Raw genomic sequence first — 23225 nt, forward strand, 5'->3', positions numbered from 1 at the left:
AGGGGAAAAAAGTTGGAGTTGACACTTGGCGGAGGGGGGGGGCGTTGCGAGCCCCGCTGACTCCTGATTGGTTTTCCATTTCATCCAAATTTTTTTTCTCTCTTCTCTCGCCTTCTCTTTTCAGTTTCTCTCTCTGATCCCAGGGGAGGGGAAACGGGAATAGTGAGAGATCAAAAATAAACCTCTTATGTCAAAGCCGGGAAGGAAGTATAAATACGAAGGGCTCGGCAGCCCACTCGGTGCTTCCCGGGGTGGGGAGGAGGCAGGGGCGGCGGACGCGCACGCGGCCGGGGCGCCAGTTGCTTGCGCTCGGCTGGGCGGGCGGACGAGGGAGCAGCGGCAGCGCCAGCCGGAGGGGCTGCCTGGGGGCCGCCGCCGCCGCCAGGCGCCCACGGGCCACGCGGCCGGCCAGCCGCTCGAGCTCCTGCCCGCCGGGACAGCGGCCCGGCCGCCCGCACCTGCCCGCCGGGACAGCGGCCCGGCCGCCCTCACCTGCCCGCGCCGGGCCCGCTTCCTCCGTCTCCCGCGCCGCAGCCTCAGCCCCCATGCCCCGCGCCGCCCCCCGGTGGCCGCCGCTCCTGCTGCTGCTCCTGCTGCTGCGGCCGCCGCTCGCCCGCGGCGCCCCGGCCCGACCCCGAGGCGCGGGGCCGGCCGCGGCGCTGGTGGTGCCCACGCGGTTGCCGCGCGGCGCGGGCGAGCTCGCGTTCCACCTGTCCGCCTTCGGCCGCGACTTCGAGCTGCGCCTGGAGCCCGACGCCAGCTTCCTGTCGCCCGAGTTCAAGATTGAGCGCCTCGGGGGCTCGGGAGGGGCGGCTGGGGGTGAGCGGGAGCTGCGCGCCTGTTTCTTCTCCGGCACGGTGAACGGGGAGCCCGAGTCTCTGGCGGCCGTCAGCCTGTGCCGCGGGCTGAGCGGCTCCTTCCTGCTGGACGGCGAGGAGTTCACCATCCAGCCGCAGGGCGCGGGGGGCTCCCTGCACCAGCCGCACCGCCTGCAGCGTTGGGGTCCCGGGCGCGCCGCCGCCGCCGAAGCCCAGCCCGTGCCCGGAGCGCCCGAGTGGGAGGCGGACAAGGGAGAGGGTCGGAGGCAGGAGAGAGAAGCCAACGCGCAGGAGGAGGAGGAGGAGGAGGTGGAGGAGGGCAAAGAAGAGGAGATAGAAGGCGCCAGCGAGCCGCCACCGACCCTCGGGGCCACGAGTCGGACCAAGCGGTTTGTGTCTGAGGCTCGCTTCGTGGAAACGCTGCTGGTGGCAGATGCGTCCATGGCCGCTTTCTACGGAGCCGACCTGCAGGTAGGGCTCGCTTTGCCTGGAGACCCGGGTCACCTCCCAGAGTCTCTGAATTCTTCCTTTTCCAATCCCTTTGAGAAAGCCGTTCCTGTTCCTCACCCCAAACAAGGTTCTTTCCTTTCTGAGAAAGCCCAGCAACTCTTTTCATGACCTCTGACGCCTGGGCTTCCTCCTCCCAGCTCACCCCCATCCCTCACATCCTGAACTGAAAGTGGGTTTTAAAGCACCCCAGCCCCAGACACCTGCCTCTCCCAACAAAGATGATAAGTGAACACTTTGGAAGAACATCCACCCCAACCCCCATTTTTCAGCCCTCTACTGTCTCCAGACCTGAGAGGCTCCCAAGGAAAGGCAGCTAGGATGGAAAGATTCCCTTTGCCTACAGAACTGAGGCTTCCATAAGTAAAAGACATTGTTTGCAGGGAGTTGAACCTGGAAAGGGACTGCCCAACTTCTGCGTGCCCAGCTGGTTCTGATCAGGGGCATGGACACCTTGCCAACCTGGCGCTCAGCCCTGGCAGAACTTGGCAGTGCTGGCATCAGCACAAGGGTGGGGAACAGAATTTCTGTCTGGGGGCTCAGCCCGGGAAACTGAAGCTTCAGTGGCGAAGGGAAGGAGAAGGGGGTAGGGATCTGAACTCCTTTGGTGAATGTTGCTGGTGGAGCCAGAACTATCCTTGGTCCCACCTGAGCTGCTGTCCTCCCAGAAATAGCTCTCTACTGAGCTGGGGCAGGAAAGCTGATTCCAGGGGACAGCTCCTGTAGCCAGGCCATTTCCAACTAGATGCAAAGACGGTGCAGACTCAGCAAGAGGTGTGTGTGTTAGCCTACACCCCACTACCTCCTCCAAGGTAAAGTGGAAGGGTTTCAGGAGAGGCTGCACTCTCTCTTCCCTGGGGAAGCACAGAACCAGAGATGTGAGTGCTGGAGAAGAACTGACCTGCCTGGAGGTCATAGCTCCCTGAAAAAGACACCCTGGCCACTGCTGCAGCTCAGTTGCTGCAGCTCAGTTGCTGCCTCTTCAGTGATGGCAATCTTGGCTGGGACCCTATTCTAGGCTCAGCCTGTGCCCAGCTGTTATAGCAGGCACGGAATGCTTCTGCATCACCTATACGGGATAGTCTAGACGAGGCACAGTCAGCCCTCTTGTTTCTCACCCCATCTTTCTTACTCTGCAGTCACTGGGAAATGCATTCTAGATGGAAGGATGGGAAGAGCTGGAGGAGAAAGGTCCATGTGGCTGCTCCCCTGGCTGCTGCCAGGGCGGTTAAAGCCCCCATGGGCTCCGTGTGCGCTGTCCCCATATTCGCCCCTCCCAGAGCATGGGAAGGTGGCTTTGAGCCTCAGTGCCGTCTGCCCCAGGGACAATGGGTCTGCACTGATTGAGTATCTGCTTCCCTGCCTTCCATGAGAGTGGAGGGAGACACCAGCCGCCTTCCCTGACGCCTTTCCCCAAGCAAGCAAGTCCAAGAGAGGGTGGCAGGTGGGGCTTCTCCCATCTCAGGTGAGGTCGGCCAAGCTGGCTACCAGGGGCTCCATCAGAAAGTACACTCACCGCAAACCCAGAGCTGAGGTGCTGGGCCCCTCCCACGCACAACTCCTTTCTGACAGCTGCCTGAGAACTAGGGGAGAGGAAGGCCAAAAAGAACACGGAGCAGCAGCAGAAAAAGTAATTGCCTTTTGGTCTTCAGAGCCAGAATGTCTTCCCTGACATTTTCCTACCATCTCACTCTCAGCTCAATGCCCAGACACTTAAGATGCTGCGTATTTGCCTCCAGCACATACTCGGCAGCTCCAGATGTCAGAGCCATCTGAAAGCAGACGTGCTTGCCGCCGGGCGCCAGGGTTCCCAGGCCACTGAAGCCGGGGGCTGGGCTGGGTTCTGTGCCAGGTCTGCTGCACCAGAGAAGCTGGCTTTCTCTTCACAGAGCCACCCAGGAGCACTTTCACCCTCATGTGACCCCTGGCTAGGTGACCCGGCACACGCTTGTCCCATCTGCTCCCCTTCCACACACAGGTTTCTGGACCATTCACAGACTGGCACCTCCGCAGCAGCCAGCCCTCGCAGGTCAGGAGAGCATGTTACAATAGGCATCAGGCATCTTGAAGGCTGAGGTCCTCTCCAGGAGGGCGGGGGGGGAACGGGACTCCCTCTCTCCTCAGGGCCAGCCCTGCCACTTCCCCCTTGGTCTCATCACATCACTGCCTGCATCCTGCTGTCACCGCGCTGGGGTGGGACTAAGGCACAGCTGTTTCTATGACTGCCCCCTGGCCCCCCTCCACCAGCTGTGGAGATGCCACAAAATAGACTGGAACGTCTCAGCTCAATCCCCTGGGCTTCCTGGACGGGCCCATGAACCCAGCCAAGACAGGAGTGGATGTCAAGTCCCGCTTCCCCAAGACCTTGCCTGCCCAGACCCACCTCCCGAAACAAAATCTAGTTCTTTACAAGTAACTCTCCAAGGAGTTCCCTGGAGACCGTTCACACAGACAGAAGGCACTTTGGGACATCCCAGCCACCGGTGGGGGGGGGGCGTTGTGATGAAGATGAAGAGACTTTCCCCCTCATCTGTGAGGCGAGACACCTGGACTAGGTAATTGATTCTAGTCTAAGCATCAATGAGGCTGGTTCATGAGTCTTCTGGAAAGTTCAGCACCACGTGGAGAAGCCACTCTCAGAGTATATTCAATCTGCAGAGTGGTTTACATACACCACCTCAGTGGAAATACCTGTGAGGCGGCAGAGGAAGAACGCGTGGGTTGTAGAGGATTTGTGACTCCCTCCAGGTCTCCGGAGTTCAGTGCTGGTTCACTTGGCCTTGCCACCTCCTGATTACCAGGAGGGTCTGTGACTCTGGTTCTGCCTCCCCTGAGATCATCCATGCTGTGGGGATGGGTCATTGAACCCAGCCGCCCAAAGACGTCCAGCCACAGTGGGAGGCCCAGTCCCAAGAAGAAGCCGCCTTCAAGGCCCAGAGAAAGAGTCCGCCGTGCACAAGGCTGGTCTCACTGCTAAGTGACAGGGAAGTTTTCCAGACTCTGTACACTTGAGTTCATTTAATCCCTTGACAGAAGGGGCCCTGCCTCCCACCTTCTTATCTGATTTCAGAGTTAAGGAGCTCAGACAAAGGGGGCTTTCTGAAAGGAGGGACCACCTCAGAAGAAACCATTACCTCTGTCTGCATCCGGCCACTGCTAATTGTTCCCTGGATGAAACTGGAGCAGAAGAGCGAGTGGGGGCTGAGCAGCGCCGCACGCTCAGTCTGGAAAGCTGTCCTGCCGTGGCAGCAGCTCAGGCTGAGCTTCTAAACTCGCTGCTTAGCAGGGAAGGCCCCCAGAGAAGACCAGGAGAGTCCCAAGATTCAGGCTACTAGCAAGTGGTCTCATGGAAGGGCCAAGTCACAGCCATTTGGTCTCCCCCTTATCCTTGCCCCCTGGGGAAATGTCTCCCACCAGCCCTAATAGCAGAGTGGCCAAGATCTCGGCTTGCCCAGCACAGCCCCCGTCTAGGCCTGTTCTGGCATAATTATTAATAGCCTCATCTTTCACTCTCAAAAGTGTCCTGTTTTCGATGATAACAGAAACAGACACGTGCCCAAGTCTCCATGGGTGGAAGACGAGTGTTATATGCATGCGAAGTTCCCCCACTGGAAAAAGACCAAGTCTTCTCCATCTCTTTGGTCTGCTGGCGTCACAATGATCAACTATATGAAGTAGTTCCCAAAGAAAAGGCCCTAGTATTCAATGGTCTTTGATTCACCACCTCCCCCTCCCCCTGGGGTAGGGAGTAGGGATTGGGCAGAGACGATGTCAGAGGCACCCTGGCTGGCTGGCTTGCATGCTTTGTCCTGGCTATGCTGCAGTTTTCCTTGCAGCAGCAAAGATGGGTGGCAGTCAGTGCTGTGATGAAGAGCCTAGACTTTGATCAGAAATAGAAATGAGTGGCCTTGAGTGAGTTACCCATGTCTCTGTACCTCGATTTCTTCACCAGCCTGACAGGCACAGTTACACCAATGTCCTAGCAGTGTCTGGAGGGGACGGTAAAATATAGAAGGCACCTGACCCAGTGCCTGGCACTTAGTAGGTACTCAGCAAAGCATAGCTAGCGCTAGAGTTGCCTTGGGGGATGCATTTGTCAGCAGAGGACGGCAGGGTGGTCCCACGCCGTCAGAGCCAGCCAGCCCTGTGTCAGTTGTGCTGTCCCACACAGCACAGAGCCTGCCTTTCAGCTCGCTCAGCCAGGACTGTGTATGCTCAACTCCTTGTGGTTCCAGCAAGTGTGTGCTTTGCCGAGGTGGCCTCACCCCTTGCTGCTTGGAGGACGAGGAGGGATGAGGGACATCTGTGCAGGACCCTGTCTTTTCTCCATCTCTTGTTTCCACTCCCTTTGCTTCTCCCCACCCTCTCCTCCTCCCCAGCACAGTCTCAGGCCCCAGAGAGATGCCAGAAGGGTGAGTGATGGCCCCATTGCTGAGGTTGCAGGGTTTACATGTTACCACCCCTCCTCTCCCTGCCTCTCCCAGGCGTACCACAAGGAAAGCAATGGGCCCACAGCGTCAGGGATGACGTTCTGAGCTGAAGGAGCTGCTGGAAGCATATTTGGCCCAGGCCCAGACTTCCCCAGACTCCCACTATAGTTGGCCTTGGCTGCACGGGAGCGAGCTCTGGGGGAGGAATCTCCTTGTTTGTATCGCAGAGAATCAGAGGGCTATATCCCAGTCTAGCTGGCGGAGTGTCTTTTCTCTCCTCCAGGTCCTGAGGGCACTAATGGAGAAGGAGGCTCCCTGAAAAATGCCCACCCTTCCGTGAGGAGAACCAAAGGTGGGAGATCCCCAGGCCACTCCAGAGCAGGGTTGTGTGACCACGCTGGCCAGGCCTGGGCTCTGACCTACCGGACATGGTTGTGGGAGGTTGTCTGCCAGGGGCCCCACTGCAGGCAGCAGCCCACACCCAAATGGTGCACAGGGAGGTATAAAGTGAGCAAGCTGAACTTCTCCTTGACCAGCTCCTGGGCCTGCTCTCTGTGGGACTGGAAGTCAGGCCGGCCCTTTTGGACCAGGAGATGGACCGAGAAGTGGGGGCTCACAGATTTACAGCCGCCCACTCGCCCAGGCCCTGTGGCCCTTCCCCCAAGGAACCATTAGATGCACAGGCACCCCGGCCACCATTCCTCAGAGGAGCTGATGCAGGGGTGGTGGGGCATCCCATCCCCAAAAGTTCAGTGAGACGAGACAGAAGGGGAGGTGAGCCAGACCAGGACTGGGGACATTAACAGAGACTCTGGACCACACAGTCCTGGCAGCCTCTCGCGATATTAATTATCTAATGAGAAAGCAGCCAAAAGGCCCTTCAAATGTCCTCCCATCTAACCCACTGCCTGGAAGCAAAAAGGCTCTCAAACCAGCTCAGCCCACCAGTTACTCGGTGTCTGGAGAAGATGCTGTGCGCTCCCTGAACTCAAGGGGGGAGGCTCTGAAAACCTATGTCAGGACGCATCCCCCGTGCCGGCCTTCATGCAGTAGTTTGCACACGTGCGCCTTTGGTTTTCACTGGGGATGTGCCCACTGCATGGTCTCTGCTAGGCTGACTGGGCAGCTTGGGAACCAGATCCTTTTTAAACCTTAGGTCTTCAGTTCCTTATTCGGAGCCTTCAGGGACTGCTGCGGAGCAGCTGGCGTCTCTCATCTTCACACCTTCTTTGTAAGACATCATGTCCCCAGTTTTGAGATTGTGAAGTTGGGACTCAAAGGGAGGCCTCTTGTGAGGAGAGTTGCAGGTTGTCGCGGAAGAAGTTCCAGGAGTTGGCCCCTGGTCCTTCCAGGGCAGGAGACCCTGGAAGCAGCAGAGACCTGGAGGAAGTAGCCCAGCAAGCTGCCACTCCTCAGCCCTCACCCCCAGTTGCATAATGATGTGGTTGCTTGTTTCCCTCAGGAATCCAACTCCAGGAGCCAGTGCCAAGTTTCAGCTTTGCTGATAAGATGTTTATATCAGCCTAAACATAGTTGGAGTGCTTGACACGCTAAGTAACCTGCCAACCCCTGTTTGTAGGGCTTACCAAATATCTGGCTGGTTGCCTACGAGGTGAACAGACAGATCCCATTCACAAATAATGGCATTCGTCTGGAACTCCCACACATGGCTTCAGCCCATGGAATGTCCCTCTCTAGCCTTTCACCCTCCCTCCCCTCCTTCCACTCCCACCTTCCAGACCACAGGCGGGAAGAAAGAGAGGCTACAAGAGGTGGTGTCCTAGAGAGCAGGGAGCAGGGCTGGCTGAAGGCCTGCATGCCTCTGCCCCGTTAGTATCCTGTTCTGCAAAGTCATCCAAGAGGACTCCCTTCTGGAGGTCCCGGAGGCAGGAGAGTGAGCCCCATCTGGCCTCCCCCGAAGCCTTGGGAGCAGTTGGCAGCCCAGGCTTGGGGCAGAGGCCAAGCACCGACGTCGACTCCTTCAGCTGGCCTTGGTGGGACCGGAAGCAGTGCAAGCCTGGGCGCCTGAGCCTCATGGGCCCACCTGATTCTCTCCTGCCCCCACCTGATTCTCTCGTGCCCCAGGCAGAGGGGAATAAGCCCTCTGGGCTCTCTGGGCAGAAGCCAGAGGCCAAGCCCTGGGAAACTTAACGAGAAGAGTGTAGACAGACATGCCTGGGCTGGCACCCCGGTTTTAAGAGCTGCACAGCTGTAAACAAGTTATTTAACTTCTGAGAACCTCCACTTCCTTGTTGCTGAAATGGGGATGACAATGCCTACTGCCGGGAGTTATTGTGAGCATTTAATGAGGTGATATGTGTACATTCTGTGACTGGTGCAAAGGAGCTATTGTTAGGAGTGATCATTAGAGCAAAGTTTTCCCATCCTGAAAAGTAGGGGTTAGCCCAGCAGACATCAGGAAAATTCTCAGCGGATTCTAACCTTGAGCGCGCAGTTAATTGTTTCTGGGCTGAGAGCGGAAAGGGGATGGGTGGCTGGTAGGGAGACGGTTAGTGTCAAGGTTAAGGCAGGATAACCAATCCGGTCCACTAGAAGAACTTTCTGTGATTTCTGTCTGCTCGGTCTGATTCAGTAGCCACAAGGCATAGATGGCTATAGGTGCTCTTGAAATGTGGCCAGTGTGGCAGAGGAACTGTGATTTGAATTTTATTGAATTTTAATGGATTTAGATGTCCATGGTTTTGTGTGGCTGGTCTGGATGTTAAATGTACAAGCTTTGGAGCCAGGCGTTCTGGGTTCACGTGCTGGCTGACATACTAGGGCCACTTACTGAACCACGGATTTCTTATATGTACAATGAAGGGAAATAGTGCCAGGGCCTCAGGAGTTCTGTGAGCTTTCACCGAGATGCTATATAATAACGCCCAGCACGCGGGGTGCATAACGGGGGGTGAGGGCAGGCGTGGGCAGTGGCTGGGAGATTTACCGCTCCTTTCCACAGAACCACATCCTGACGCTGATGTCTGTGGCGGCCCGCATCTACAAGCACCCCAGCATCAGGAACTCCATCAACCTGATGGTGGTGAAGGTGCTGATCGTGGAGGATGAGAGGTGGGGCCCCGAGGTGTCTGACAACGGCGGGCTGACGCTGCGCAACTTCTGCAGCTGGCAGCAGCGCTTCAACCAGCCCAGCGACCGGCACCCCGAGCACTTTGACACGGCCATCCTGCTCACCAGACAGGTCTGCGGGCCTCCGGAAACCAGGGGCGGGGGTGGGGGGGGTGGGCCGAGGGGGGCCACATCCGCCCAGACACAGGGACCGGCTCCCTGCTGGCCCCAGCTGGACGCCGGGAGCCTCCTGTGTGGACGAGGAGGAGGAGAAGGTCACAAGGACAAGTGTGAGGTATCTGCTAGGGCAGGAGAGGAATTCGTAAGGGCTCTCTTCCAGAAGTTTGTGACCAGCTGTCTGCTGAGGTCATAACAAGGGGAAACGGGCTCAAACTGCCCAGAGAGAGATGTGGAGCTGGAACTAAGGAGGTCCAGCTGCAGCGGGGGTTAAACGGTGGGCAGGTAACCAGGGTCCCCTCAAGACTTCCCCAAACCAGGAGGCCTGCCCACCTCCCTGGTGTGGTTTAAACAGATGGCTTCCTGAAGGCCAGCAAGCGTGATCACGTGCAGAGGCCCTGCTCGCCCCCCAGGTCACACAGCCCCACACCACCCCGAGGCGAGTGCTACATTTTAGCCCCACTTTACAGCTGGGGAAACTGAGCATAGAGCGGCCACCCCGCACAGTGCCCGCAGTCAGGCCCCAGCTGCCTGGCTGTGGGGTCCACACCCTTAACGACTCCCCAGGCTGTCCTGCCTCTTGGGGCAAGCTTTCCAAGTCTCAGGCAGCCTGAGGACATGCCGATGCAGGAGGAGAAACGGCCTTTGTGAAGAAATGGGGATTTGGCTTAAAACGTGTCCTGCATCTCTGGAGGCGCGGGAATGGGAAGGGTTTTCGTCCTGTTTCTGTCCTCACGTCCTGCTGTCTCCATGAGCAGAACTTCTGCGGGAAGGAGGGCATGTGCGACACCCTGGGCGTGGCAGACATCGGCACCATCTGTGACCCCAGCAAGAGCTGCTCCGTGATCGAAGACGAGGGCCTGCAGGCAGCCTACACTCTGGCCCACGAGCTCGGTAAGGCTCGCCACACCAGAGGCCAGGCCTGCTGGGCTGGGTGGGGGGAACCGCCCTCCCAAGTCCAGCCAGCGTGTTCCCCAGGGAGCAGGCTGCCTCTTGGGGCTGCCCCTTCCTCATTCCAGCAGAGTGACTGTGCCCTCACGCTGTCTCCATCCCCACCCTGAGCACAGGGCCGTCCTCAGAGGTCACCAGGGAAACGTCAGTGCTCACGTAGAGCCGTGGGGCTGCGTCCAGGCTAAGCAGTCAGGCTTCTGGAAGGTTACTAGCGAAAGACTGAGGCGAGTGTGAATCAGGACAGGCCCCAGCAGAAAATAAAGGGACCCCAGTGTCCCTGGATCTCTGAGAAAGCTTCCTGGGAGAGGAGGGCCAGGCAGAATGGGCCAGGAACAGTCTTTGAGAACCGGGGCCGGGGGGGGGGCAGTGGGGGGGTTCCCTCGAGGAACTGGCGCTGCTTAGGCCTTCAGAGCCCTCTGCCCCATGGGCGGGCGGACGAGAGCAGCAGAGGCGCTGGGTGCACCATGGGTCTCATCCTCCCCAGGGCACGTCCTCAGCATGCCCCATGATGACTCCAAGCCCTGTACTCGGCTCTTTGGGCCCCTGGACAAGCACCACATGATGGCGCCCCTCTTCATCCACTTGAACAAGATGCTGCCCTGGTCCCCCTGCAGCGCCATGTACCTCACGGAGCTCCTGGACAGCGGGCACGGTAGGTCCCTCAGGCTTCTCCCTGGCCAGTGGCCGGCACCTGCAGTGCACACGTCTTGGGCTAGGAGAGACTTGGGAACTGTGTCCTCACCACCCTCCTGGGGCCACGGTGTTCTAACCACTCCACAAAGCGTGCTCTTCCTTGGCCCAGCTTCCAACAGCCCGTTTAGATTATTCCACAGAGTAGGTGGAAGTAGTCTGAGGTCTGTCTGGAGGAGGCGGGTTCCAGCAGAGCTTGAAGGCATGGAGGAGTATTTGTCATGCAGAGGAGAGAAGGGAGCTTCTGGCTGGGGCAACAGATCACAGGAGAACATGAAAATGGCAGAGAGGCAGGAAACACCCCGTGAGAGCCAGGAGTGGGGCTAGGTGCCTGGTAAAGATAGCCTGACTTGTCGAGTAAAGCAGTGCAAACACAATTGGTTCTTGAGTCTTGATACAAAAATAACAGATTATGCAAACATCCACACTTTGGCTTTATTTCTCCTGGCCTGGTGTTTAAGAGTCCACTTACAGCCCCAATTCCACTGTGATGTAGATTAGTGTTACAATTAGCTGGCCTTCCCTAGATAAACACTGACTGCATATAAGATGTTCTGGGTTACAAAAGAAATTCAATCCTTAAAAAAAAATTGCTACTGATAGTCAAAAATTGGAGGAGCCTCTCGCAGACTGAGGTCAAAGAGACCTTGAGTGTGGTGCGGGACGAGGGAAACCCCCGCCCCTCATTCCCGTTCCTCTGCTTCCTCCACTCCTCAGGAGACTGTCTCTTGGATGCCCCCACCTCGGCCCTGCCTCTGCCCACAGACCTCCCAGGCCGCAGGGCCCTCTACGAGCTGGACCAACAGTGCAAGCAGATCTTTGGGCTGGGCTTCCGCCACTGCCCCAACACCTCTGCACAGGACATCTGTGCCCAGCTCTGGTGCCACATGGGTGGTGCCGAGCCCCTTTGCCACACGAAGAATGGCAGCCTGCCCTGGGCTGATGGGACGCCCTGTGGGCCCAGGCGTCTCTGCTGGGATGGCAGCTGCCTGCCTGAGGAGGAAGTGGAGAAGCCCAAGGTGAGGGATGGCCACTGGCGGGGGCGGGGGGGGGGGGGGGGGGCGAGCTGTTTCCAAGAAGGAAACCACACTTGAGAGCCATAAACTAAGAGACTTTGGGCCAGGTGCAACTATGAGTAAAATCGCTCATCCTTTGACAAACAAAGCAAAGCATATTTATCCAAACTTGAGAGGGGCCATTCGAGGCTGTACTCAGAGCCGATGGATGGTGCCAGCAGGGCTCTGGGCGTTTGGGGGACTCGGCCTCTGGGACGGCTGTGGTGGTGACTTGAAGGCCCATGGGCATTGGTGCTAGATGTGGAACACTCCAGCGCAAGACCAGTCGTGGGCCCTCAACAGACAGAAGCCGTTACGAATTCTATTGTAAACAGAGGGAGGGACAGCAGAGGAGGGACATGCAGTCAAGAGTGAGGGGGAAGTATTCACATCCCACCCGTGTGTGAGCAGAATTCATAGCTAGAGATCAGGAGTGTGAGAGTCATTGTGGGGACACCTTGCTCAAGGACCAGGGGTGGAGGAATCAGAATCACCTCTGACCAGGCAGAGGAAACTTGGCAGAGGAAACGTGCAAGGAAAGGCAAGGCAATACCAGTGAGAGTTTTCAAATGGTTTGCTTCTTTGCCGTGTTCTTAATACTTCCAAACTGTGAGGCCGATCACATTTCTCTAGCTGCGAGTCACTGAGCCATCTCTGAAACAGCATCCAGCTCTGAATCACCAGGGTGGCCTGTGTGCTCACCCTCCAGAGGGCTGTCCTCAGCGGCGCTTCCTTTACACTGAGGCCCAGGAGCCTGCGTGGCCGGATAAATCACACTCTCCTAAGCCTGAGCCAGGACAGGATTCACGGATTCAGTCTCAGCCCCCTCCCAGCCCCCATGCCAACACTGAGCTTCTCCCAACCCTGTCCTGTAGTGTGTGCTGCACACGTTACTGAGGGGAGAGGTGGGGAGGGGACCCATCCAGCGTTCCCCAGCACCGCAGCCAAGTGCAATCAATACAGGGAAAAGTGGCCAGAAAATGATCACCGGATAATGCTTTTCATCTGTTTTTTAGGGGAAAAGACACATCATAAAATACTACATAAAGAGAATCATATCTGTGTAAAATAAAAACGTAGCACCTTCATGATTATAGTCAGAGCAAAGGTGCAAAAGGATATTGATGAAAGTCATGTCAGTGGTTTCATCTGGGTAGTGGTTTCTTTTGTACACTTTTCTGTATTTTTCATTTTTTATATAAGCATGTATGACTTTTGTAACTTTTTAAAAATTATTTTCATTTTGAAAACTTAATGAACCCACCCAGGACAATGCCTTGTCCTCAGGGTGAGTTGTAAAGTCGAAAACAACTCTGTTTATTTCCCGACACCATCCTAGCTCTGGATCTGGCGGCCAGAAGACTAGTGGCCACACCTCCCAGAGATTATCCCTTTAGATCAGAACTTCTCAGCCTCAGCAATGGCAGCATGTGGGCTGCGTGCGACGGTTGTGGGGGACTGTCGTGCTCATTGCTGGATATTTAGCAGCACCCTGCCCTCCACCCACTCGAGAGCAGCATACGTCCTCCCCAGCTGTGACAGTCACGGTGTCTCCGAACACCGCCATGAGTCCCAGCCCCAATGGAGAACCGCTACTTTACACCCAACCTCATTCCTATAAAAGTGTTTCATTCAGCAACTCCTATTGAGCACCTTACAAAGGGCAGGGCACTGTTCTAGACATGGGGTTGGTGGGGGGCAGATGTGCAGCCGCGAGCAAGGCCAGCACAGGCTATGTGATCAGGAAGCCGCAGCCACACGGGCTACACAGTCCTTGCACAAATGAATCGGGCAATTTACCAAACTCCACGCACCAGGATGAGCGTAACTAGGTAAGGAGGTCATACCAAGAGCCGAGGCCTCCTCCCCTCTGCTCCCCACTCAACACAGCCTTGTGTGTTGCAGGCCGTGGTAGATGGAGGCTGGGCCCCATGGGGACCCTGGGGAGAATGTTCGCGGACCTGCGGAGGAGGAGTACAGTTTTCACATCGCGAGTGCAAGGACCCCGAGCCTCAGAACGGAGGGAGATACTGCCTGGGCAGGAGAGCCAAGTACCAGTCATGCCACACAGAGGAGTGCCCCCCTGATGGTAATTGCCAGAGCAGCTGCTGTGGTGCCTGCAGCAGATCCCCAAGGAGTGGGGGAGCGGGGGGTCTCCTGGGCTCCGAGCTTTCCTGGGTACAGACGTTAATGGCACCAAGCTTTAGGGCAGCCCATAGAGACCCAGGACAGCTCTCCCTGTGCAGGGACGGCCCAGCAAAGTCAAGGAGAGAAATTTCCCTGGTCTTCCAGGATGTGGAGATGGAAGGTGTCACTCCCAGCCAAACTTACTCTTTGGGGCTCGGGGAGGGCTCTGCAGAGGAGCGAGCGTCTAGGATAATAATCCTCCTGGAGGCGTCTGAACCCTCGTCTGTGTGCAGAATGGAGGCATTTTCCAAAGCAATTGTCAGAGCCAAACCTCCAATGTCTTTCCAGCCAACATTCAGCCCAGGGCGGAGGGAAGATTTCTGAATCTGATTCTAGCACACATTCCTCCTGAGGAGAGTTGCCCATCTTCCCTTGGAGCCGTGGCAACTGCCTGGCAGAACCTTCTTGGGAAGCAGTCCCACCTCCACCTCCCCTGGGCATATCCCCCCCCAGTGCCTGCTAGGAAGCCCACGCATTAACTCAGGGGCAGTGAGGGGAAGCAGAGAACGTGAGAGGGAATCATTGTAGGTCTTTTCGCCACCATCCCATCCAGCTCTCCTTGTTCAGCTCCAGGAAGTATTGGCAGCAGCAAACAACAAGCAGAGCTTTTAGAGGGATGCATCCAAGCGCAGAGGCGCACTGGCATTGGGATGGTGTGTAATGAGGGAATCTGGAGGCTTTGCAGTTTTGCAAGATGAGGAGGATCAGTAATGGCACGAAGCTCTAGAAACTCTGCCCTGGAACTGTGAGAGTCTGCCTGGCACATGGGTGAAGGGTTCGGGGAGAAAGGGGAGGGGAATGAACATAAGGCCTGAGGTAGACACACACGGTAGGGGACACCATGATTTCAGGTGCACTGGGACCAGCCATCTCAATCAGATTGTGGGTAGAACTGGAATAGGTGTTATAATGACATAAAAAGCATGTTCTCTGCCCTCAAGGAACGTGCAGATCTTATTGGAGATTCACACACATTTTACAAAGCAATTAAAGCTCAATCTGTGAGGCACAGACTTCAGACTGACAAGGAATCCAGAGCTGGGAGAGGCCTGGGCTAGTCGGAAGCATCTTGGGGAGCCAGGGCTGAGCAGGACCTGGAGGCTGAGATGGTAATGAGGTGCAGGAGGATGTGCTGGGATGGGGGCTGTGATCCCCCCCAGGCACAGCTGAGCAGAGTGGGCCACCATTTCTAGGCAGCCAAGAGTGCGTGAAAGCTAAAATAGCCTCAGGAGGCTTTCTGTGCCTACTGCCCCATCAGGTCACCTGGGAAGTTTTTCCAAACACAGAGGCCTGGACCCCTCAGCTGTCCTGATTCAGAATCTCTGGAGGAGGGTGTGGCCACCTGCAATTTGAAATAGCCACAGACCATGCAGATGTACAGCTGGCGTGGAGAACCTCAGTAGTAAGAGCCAGTTTAACTTCAGGATTGTGAAAAGGAAAAACCCAGGTTTTACTTCAGATGGATTATTGTGGAAGCAGCATGCAGCAGGGTGGGAGAGGAGGTGGGCTATGTGTCGGAGGCTGGACACCAAGTCTTGCAGGAAACCACAGGCCTTGGCTTGTGAGAAGTGGACTGAGATGCTGAGAGTGGGAAGGAGACATTTAAAATCACAGATCATCCCAAATAGAGTATAGGACTTGATGACAAGTTGGAAATAGCAGCTGTAGATGCTCAAATGTTCAGAAGGTACCAGGGTTCCAATCTCAGGCTGGAATCTGGTAGCATCACCAAGTGAAGATTCAACCAGTTACAGGAGGAACCATATGGAGTTGGGCCTCGCTGAGCTGGAGGTAATTGCAGTGTCTACAAATGGAGCTCCCCCAGAGACACCCAGAATTACAGCAAGTGGGGTGCTGAGGCAAGAACAGAACTAGAGATGTAGAGCTGGGAGCCTTTGGCCATATGTCCAGTGTCACCAAGGGAGACACGATAAAGCACGATTAGCAGAGGCCCAAAAATATAACTCCACATGTCATTCTGTGCTTCCCAAGCTTACTGAATTCCCCCTGTTCGCACCTAAATGTATCCATCTGTAAAGTAGAATTAATATTCTCCCCAAATGGAAAGGCTACTTTTCCCAGAAAGCCCAGCCGAAGCTGGCTGTTCCTTTCCTTGCCCCATGAGTCAGGGCCTATGTGGGTGTCTAGGAAAGTTGGGCCCAGATGACACTGGACCTGTGTTCTGGGGTTGGGTCAAGTCCAGGAGGAAGAAGGGTGGCCCGGAATCCTGGCATTTCTCCCGTGGGGTCCTCCCTGCTTCAGCTCAGCATGTTAACTCCATGCCCTCTCGTCCTCGTTTTAGGGAAGAGCTTCAGGGAGCAGCAGTGTGAGAAGTACAACGCCTACAATTACACGGACATGGATGGGAACCTGCTGCAGTGGGTCCCCAAGTACTCGGGGGTGTCCCCTCGGGACCGCTGCAAGCTGTTCTGCCGAGCCCGGGGGCGGAGTGAGTTCAAAGTGTTCGAGGCCAAGGTGAGGATCCTGCTGGAACTCAGAGGCACAGGTGGGGAGGAAGGCCACCTGGCCCGAGCCCTCATGCGGGCTGCATCTGTGCTCAGCGCACCTTCTGACCACCCCCTTCCCCACTGCAGGTGATCGACGGCACCCTGTGCGGACCCGAGACTCTGGCCATCTGTGTCCGTGGCCAGTGTGTCAAGGCTGGGTGTGACCACGTGGTGGACTCGCCTAGGAAGCTGGACAAATGTGGGGTGTGTGGGGGCAAAGGCAACTCATGCAGGAAGGTGTCCGGTTCCCTCAACCCCTCCAGGTGGGTCCCCCGGGAGTTCTGTCCCTGGCTGCACAAGCAGCCCAGGCTTTGGAGTCACATGGGCCTGAGTTCGAATTGCAGCTGCTGCTCCATACCCGCAGAGCACTGAGCTTCGTTTCCTTCATAAAACTCGCCATCCTCTCTATCTCAGAGTCATCGTGAGCAGTCACGAGATGGGCAGAGCACTTGGCACAGGGTCTGGCCCGCAGAGAGGTCGGCTCTCAGGGCAGCCGCAGGCCACATGGATAGGGATGTATCATCTCTGAGTCAGTTGGCAGTAGAGCTACACTGACTACTTAGGATCTTTGCCAGAAAGCAGCTCTTCCAGACCTGCTGTCAGAAGGACATCTCACCCTACACCTGGCGGGCCCTACCCTCTCTGCAGGTGGATCTTCAGAAAGGGGGACACAGGGAGGCCTTGGCAGCCTCGGGGCTTCATGAATCTGAGAACTCCAGACTCTCTCTGACACCTTTAAGCCACAAGCTCATAAAGCTCCTATATTTGTTTAAGCGCTTTCACTTCCGTGGCCTCGACTGATTTCTAAAATAAGCCTATCAGGGCCAAGTCCCTTATTCCCTGTTTACAGATGAAGAAACTAAGGCACAAAGAGGTTACATGACTCTTCTAGGGTCACAGTGGTAGGTAATGACAGCCAGAGGCAAGACCAAGTTTCTCTGTTCCCGGGAAGGTTTTTCTGTCCCTGCACACAATGCCTGTGGAGGAAGGGTGAGGGCCCACGGCGACTCTGTGCCCCTAGCCAGCTCCCTCACTCTCCCTTCTCTCATCAGGCTCAGAGAACAGAATCCAACTGTAGCAGACAACTCAGGACTCTTTTCAAATTTAAACTCAAAGGATACAGAGAAAAGCAGCACAGGGTGTGGGACAGTCAGACACTGAGTCTCTGCCCAGCGCTCTCTCAGGCATTAGACCTGGGGCCTGGGGTCCTTTCTCAGCTGCCCAATGGTCAAGAGGCAAGGAGAGCAAAGAACAGAGTGACTGTCCTCCTCAATCCTCTTCATTTCCCCACCAGCCTATGAAAACAAATACTTTTACCCAAAAGGAGAAGAACAGAATTAAGGTCTCTCCATCCCACATAAAGCCCTAGACCCACAATAAAGTTGAAAGATTTTCCCCAAACAACATCCCAACACCCCAGAGAGCCAACTCATGGTGCTGGGCACACCCAGAAGAAGGCTTCTCAGAGCAGGCTGTGTCACCCTGCTTCCTGCCCTGGAGCCATAATAACCAGACACCAGGAACTGATGGACCCTAAGAGGTGGAGCAAGGCATCCATCTGGTTGGATTCTGGAATAGGCGTGTGGAACAGATTTTTCCACATGGATGTGAGCTCTGGGTATGAAAGTGGCCAAGCAGAGTTTATACCAGTGCAAGGAGCTACATGTGCCTGAGATCTCGTTTGAACCAAGAGCCCAGGTTTGGCAGCAACGACACAGCGTTCACACCCCTCTGGGCTGCCTTCCCCTCTGTGCTATTGTCAAGATCTAAACTCCAAACATTTGAAACAGAGCTGCCAGGCAAAGCGAAAGTCCCAATATACAAAGCATTCCTGTCGGCCTCAGCAGCTAATTTATTGGGAACTTTGGGGCGACTACTTCCTTATTTGCTAGTGCAAATTTTTGTTTGCATACCCCCAGTCACCGTGTGCTGACTTCCTGAGTACCTGGCTTGGGAGCCACAGGTCCTAAGGGTGTCTTTCTCTTACTATCATAGTTATGGCTACAATGATATCGTCACCATCCCAGCTGGCGCCACGAACATTGATGTGAAACAGCGGAGCCACCCAGGGGTCCAGAACGACGGCAACTACCTGGCCTTGAAGACAGCAGATGGGCAGTACCTGCTTAACGGAAACCTGGCCATCTCTGCCATAGAACAGGACATCCTGGTGAAGGGGACCATCCTCAAGTACAGCGGTTCCATTGCCTCCCTGGAGCGGCTGCAGAGCTTCCGGCCCCTTCCTGAGCCTCTGACCGTGCAGCTGCTGACAGTCCCTGGGGAGGTCTTTCCCCCCAAGGTCAAATACACCTTCTTTGTCCCTAATGACGTGAACTTCAGCATACAGAGCAGCAAAGAGAGAGCGACTACCAACGTCATCCAGCCCCTGCTCAATGCTCAGTGGGTCCTGGGAGACTGGTCTGAGTGCTCCAGCAGCTGCGGGGCCAGCTGGCAGCGGCGGGCGGTGGAGTGCCGCGACCCCAGCGGCCAGGCCTCCACTGCCTGTGACGAGGCTCTGAAGCCTGAGGATACCAAGCCCTGCGGAAGCCAACCATGCCCCCCGTGATCCAGCGTGCAGGCCAGGCTTATGCTCATGGACTTGGGGTGTGGGGTGCAGACAAGGGTCACACTACGGTGACCCCTACTCTGGAGGTGGCATTGCCTGCCTACCCAGGCCCCCCACTGCCACAGCCCCTCCAGCTGGGCATGAATCCATAAGGGGGAGGAGAGGAGAGGAGACAGACCACAGATGCTAAAGTCTACTATCTAGTGGGTTGGACGTTGCTTGGGTTCAAGTAGAGGGCATAGGTTAAAAGGTAAAGCGTTTTCTTATCGACCCAAACAGAAGACTCAATCAGCCTGTTTGCAAAGGACTAGCAAAGTTAAATGAAAATTTTTTTTCTACTTGGTTCCCTCGATAAATAATCTACCTCAGAGGGGAAAAAATTAGAAAAAGAGAGATGCGGAGTAAGGGCGGATGAGGAGTGTCAAAGCAAGCTCCGTAGCTGCTCCCCAAGCTGTCTTCGGAAATGACCAGACTGTCTTCAGTATTAAAGCCATCACCTGGAGGGCCTCGAGTCACAGGATTGTGGAGAGCCCCATGTTCTCAGGCTCCCACCTGCAGGGGTGGATCCATTTCAAGTATTTATGCAAATGTGTCTCTGAACTAAAGTGTGATCTTGTGCCAATGACGTGGTCTGACCTGGCTCTGTATTTCTTTGGAAAGGGCAGGGAACCCAAGGCGCAAGGACAAAGGCTAAAACTAGGTCAGCTCCCCTTGAGCACAGCCAGGGAAGCTGGCACCTTGCCTGCACCTCTGAGGCCTCCCCTCTGAGTTCTCCCATCTGCTGAGTCCAGCTCATTCAGGCAAGTCTTTATCTGCGTAATCTAGAAGAGAGGTTCTCAAACTGTAATGGGCATTAGGGTCATCTAAAGGGCTGCTTAAAACACAGATGGCTGGGCCCCACCCCAGGAGTTTCTGATTCCCTGGGTCAGGGGCCTGAGAATCCTCATTTCTAGCAAGTTCCCTGGTGACAGGGAGGCTGCTAGTTTGGAGACCACCCTTTGAGAACCACTGCTCTAGCGGAAACTTCCAACTCTGGGGTAACAAAGGTTTTGTGATGCCTCCGGGCTCCTTATTCTTGAGGAAGCCCATCCCATTCCACTGTGCATATGTCCTCATCCTCGCATTTACATACCAACCAGCCGGAGATACAAGATTCTCTTAGCATCTGAGGAATGCTGCACCTGTTTTTAAGTAACATCATCCCAATGAGCTCAGCTCCTTCTCTCCACGCCAAATGTCATCCCCAGCTCACAACTCTTTTGACCCAAGCAAATTGCAACTGTTTCAATCAGCCCTTTTACACTGCATGACCTTCCCTACCAGCCACATGAAACCTGCCCAGGAGCCTCCCAAATCCCATCTTCCCTCCATGTCACCTCATCTCTTACTGGTCAGAGGAAGCCCCCAGCTCGTCTTCCATATGGTCTGGTGTGGAGGGAGCTTAGTCCAAGGTCATAGTGGGTGAAAAGGAACAGATGACATCAAGAAATGACATTCTAGGGAAAAGGAGGAAAATATCTAAATTTTCATCATCCCTTTTTCTGTCACCATTGACCACCCCCCCCCACCCCACCCCCCCACCACCAACCCGGTCCTTCCCTTTAGCTTTCTCCCAAGACCCCTTCAGATAAAAAGTGGCCTGGGCAGAGAGGTCACTACATGGGGCCCTTGTGTGAATGAGGAAAAGGTACCCACTGGGAGGACTCAAGCTGTTGGGGCACTGGCAGGGCAAACAGGATTTCGGCCCCTTACCATGCCCTCAGCTGGTCATCTTTGTGTGGTGCACGCTCTACACCATGGCTGTGGATACTGCTGACCACTTTTCCCTGACCGCTGGCTCTTCAGTGAGTGGGAGGCCGGGCTTACCTAAGCATAAACAAGTGCACACACAGGCATGTTGATGACGACTAGTAAAGCCAGATTTGTCCTTGCTGTGCACCAGCATTATTGAGATTGATTGTATGTTTCTGCAACTCTTCGTCTCCTTCCGTTTCTCATTCTCCCCCAAATAATCAAGGCCAAGTGTGTCCTCATTAACTGCCCACGCCAGTCCAGCTGTGCCATCCCTAGAGCCTGCATCATTACCAGGCACAGAGTTTGCCCTGGAGTTCAGCTGGCAGCAGAGCTGCTGATGTGCAAAGCAGAATGGAATCCAGCTTGGCTCTTCCTTGCTGTGTGGGCTCAGTGAGGCTCACAAAATACATACTTGTTTGTGTCTGGAAACTCAACAGCTGCAGCTCAGGGACTCAGAAAACAGATCTGCAGAGAGAGACCATGCCATCATTTCCCCCAGCCTACCACGACCACCCTTCTAGCCCAGAGAAGGGAAGACTGCATTTCCTCGCTTAGAGCTTGCATTTTCCAGCTAGAGTTCCTCCGAGAAATGGTACTGACCCCTCCTTGTGAAAGTCCCTAAGGCCCTGACTCAGCAGGTAACTTGGTCATTTCTCTAGATCCTCCAGGCTCCTGCCAGAAATATTTCAAAGCTGGTACATTAGCATCAAAGTTCATTTCCAACCTTCCATCCTTGAGATAAGAATCCTCGTCTGAGGCTTATTCTCTGCCCTTTATTCTCCTACAGCTGACCAGAGGGTTTTGTGAATTTACAAAAGCATGCAACATCACTGTTCCCCTACCCGTTTTAGTAAACCACTCCTCTCTCCCAGGGGTGATGGGAATGTCTTCCCACCAGCTCCACACCCTGCTCTCTGATGACGTCCACTAGGTTTTAGATCCTTGTGTTTGGGCATTTTAGCCAAGTGGGCCCTCTTACTGAGGACTGTTCCTCCTTCCCAGCATCCAAACATCAGTTCTTCTTACTTTCCCCTGGAGCCCTCTTCATTTTTACCAAGCCTTCCTGCCACCACCAAAACAAACAAACAAAAAAGACAGGAACAATAGGGAAGTTCTTAAGAGTATGTTGTCTTTTGCTTTGTCATGATAGCTCCATGTGGTCCAGGCAAATAGTGGCTTTGTCACAACTGCCATCTCGGGTCTGTGAAGTGAGGCGGTGCCTCTGCCGTGTGCCAGGCCTTTGCACACAGCCTGAGACCCCCAGTGTCCCCGTCTCCCCTGGTCTCGGGGTAAGAGGCTCCCGAGCCCACAGCAATCTCTGCTTTGTGGGCTCTGCCTCACATCTCCAAGCCCCGCAGGGAAGTAGCAGTGTCCCCGTGGCTGCTGGGGAATTAGGAATGGTTTGTCTATAAGAGTGAACAGACACGTGGAATTTACCAGAGAATCAGATGCATTGCTGTCCTTGGGTTTCCAGGTTTCTCCTGCCATAGCTGCATCACTTCTTCTTGCCTCTAGGGTGAGTTGAAGTTAAATTACTAGATACATGGCCAAAGTCAAACATGAAATGGGGTAAGCGTGATGAAGACCGTGAAGGTAGCATTTTAGGCAAAGTGAAATGACCATCCTGACACCTGTCCTACTCCATCCTGGCTCTGCCCCGTGTGGAGTGAAGAGAAGTGTATCCCCAGCAGCATCTTCCACCACTAATTTCACCGTCAGTTAGACACTCAGCCACCCCAAGGCTCTGAGCAGGCACTGCCCGTGCGTCCTAGGAGGGGAAAGATGCAGTAACATCCCTGCCTGGGAGGAATGCAAACCGGGGTTTGCTGGCCTGTGGTGGCCTTGGCCGCAGGACGGCATGTCTTTCCGAGAAAGGTCTCCCGTAGCATGGCACACTTCCCTGTGGTCCTGCGGCTGAGCTTGTAGCTTGAAGAAAACTGCCTGTGGAATGTGAGAGAGAAAGAAGGCAACAACCTAAGCTGACATTTTGCTGGTTCAATCTAGGTAATCACTAGAGACATACTTTGGTCAGATCAACCTTACATATGAAACAATTCTAAACAAAATGAAATAACACGCTAGGGGAACTGGAAGTTGGAGCGCTGAGTGAGCAGTGTGGTTGGGTTGCGACCCCCCTGCTGCCCCTGCCTCACGGGCACCTGTCTGCTTTCCAGGTCAACACTTCTTCCCAACAACCCAGCCAGACTTGTCAGAACAGGTCTGCCTTGTTACAGCTCCGTTCCTGCTTCTTCAGATGGGCACTTTCTTTGATACTCCCCTGGGGAGGTAGTGGGCCTTTCCAGCTTAAAACTGAGTGTCAGCCCACCCACACCCCTCCAAACAAAACCCTTCTCAAGTATTGGGAAGAGAACGCTGAGACCCAGTGCACAAGTAGATCCTGAGCTGAGATGCTAGTGCTGGGAGAGAGGAACAGGAGAGAATTCAAATGCACCTGTCCTTTTAGGACACACTTT

The 23225-nt window shown here is 55.2% G+C and overlaps 1 protein-coding gene and 1 long non-coding RNA gene across 2 annotated transcripts; one reads left to right on the top strand and one right to left on the bottom strand.

The window, feature by feature from the left end:
* Positions 1–187: 187 nt before the first annotated feature.
* Positions 188–19248, top strand: ADAMTS8 (ADAM metallopeptidase with thrombospondin type 1 motif 8). The gene is made up of 10 exons (XM_057749269.1): positions 188–455; positions 490–1289; positions 8718–8957; positions 9760–9895; positions 10437–10604; positions 11360–11661; positions 13603–13786; positions 16187–16359; positions 16479–16654; positions 18387–19248. Exons 1-10 carry the CDS (start codon positions 188–190, stop codon positions 18955–18957), a joined length of 3018 nt encoding a protein of 1005 aa, XP_057605252.1. The 3' UTR covers positions 18958–19248.
* A 723-nt stretch (positions 19249–19971) lies between these two features.
* LOC130829249 (uncharacterized) lies at positions 19972–22490 on the bottom strand. Its single transcript, XR_009047470.1, has 3 exons — positions 22189–22490; positions 20653–20823; positions 19972–20453 (listed from the first exon to the last, which is right to left on the bottom strand). It is a non-coding gene; the product is annotated as an uncharacterized LOC130829249 (long non-coding RNA).
* Between the last annotated feature and the right edge of the window lie 735 nt (positions 22491–23225).

Source organism: Hippopotamus amphibius, chromosome 9 (assembly GCF_030028045.1).
Source record: "Hippopotamus amphibius kiboko isolate mHipAmp2 chromosome 9, mHipAmp2.hap2, whole genome shotgun sequence".
In the NCBI taxonomy this organism is placed as follows: Eukaryota; Metazoa; Chordata; class Mammalia; order Artiodactyla; family Hippopotamidae; genus Hippopotamus; species Hippopotamus amphibius.

Coding starts and splice junctions, on each gene's coding strand:
- ADAMTS8 (XM_057749269.1), top strand. CDS start 188: ATGTCAAAGCCGGGAAGGAAGTATAAATACGAAGGGCTCGGCAGCCCA. Junction 8,958..9,759: donor CCATCCTGCTCACCAGACAG/GTCTGCGGGCCT, acceptor CTCCATGAGCAG/AACTTCTGCGGGAAGGAGGG. Junction 9,896..10,436: donor CACTCTGGCCCACGAGCTCG/GTAAGGCTCGCC, acceptor CATCCTCCCCAG/GGCACGTCCTCAGCATGCCC.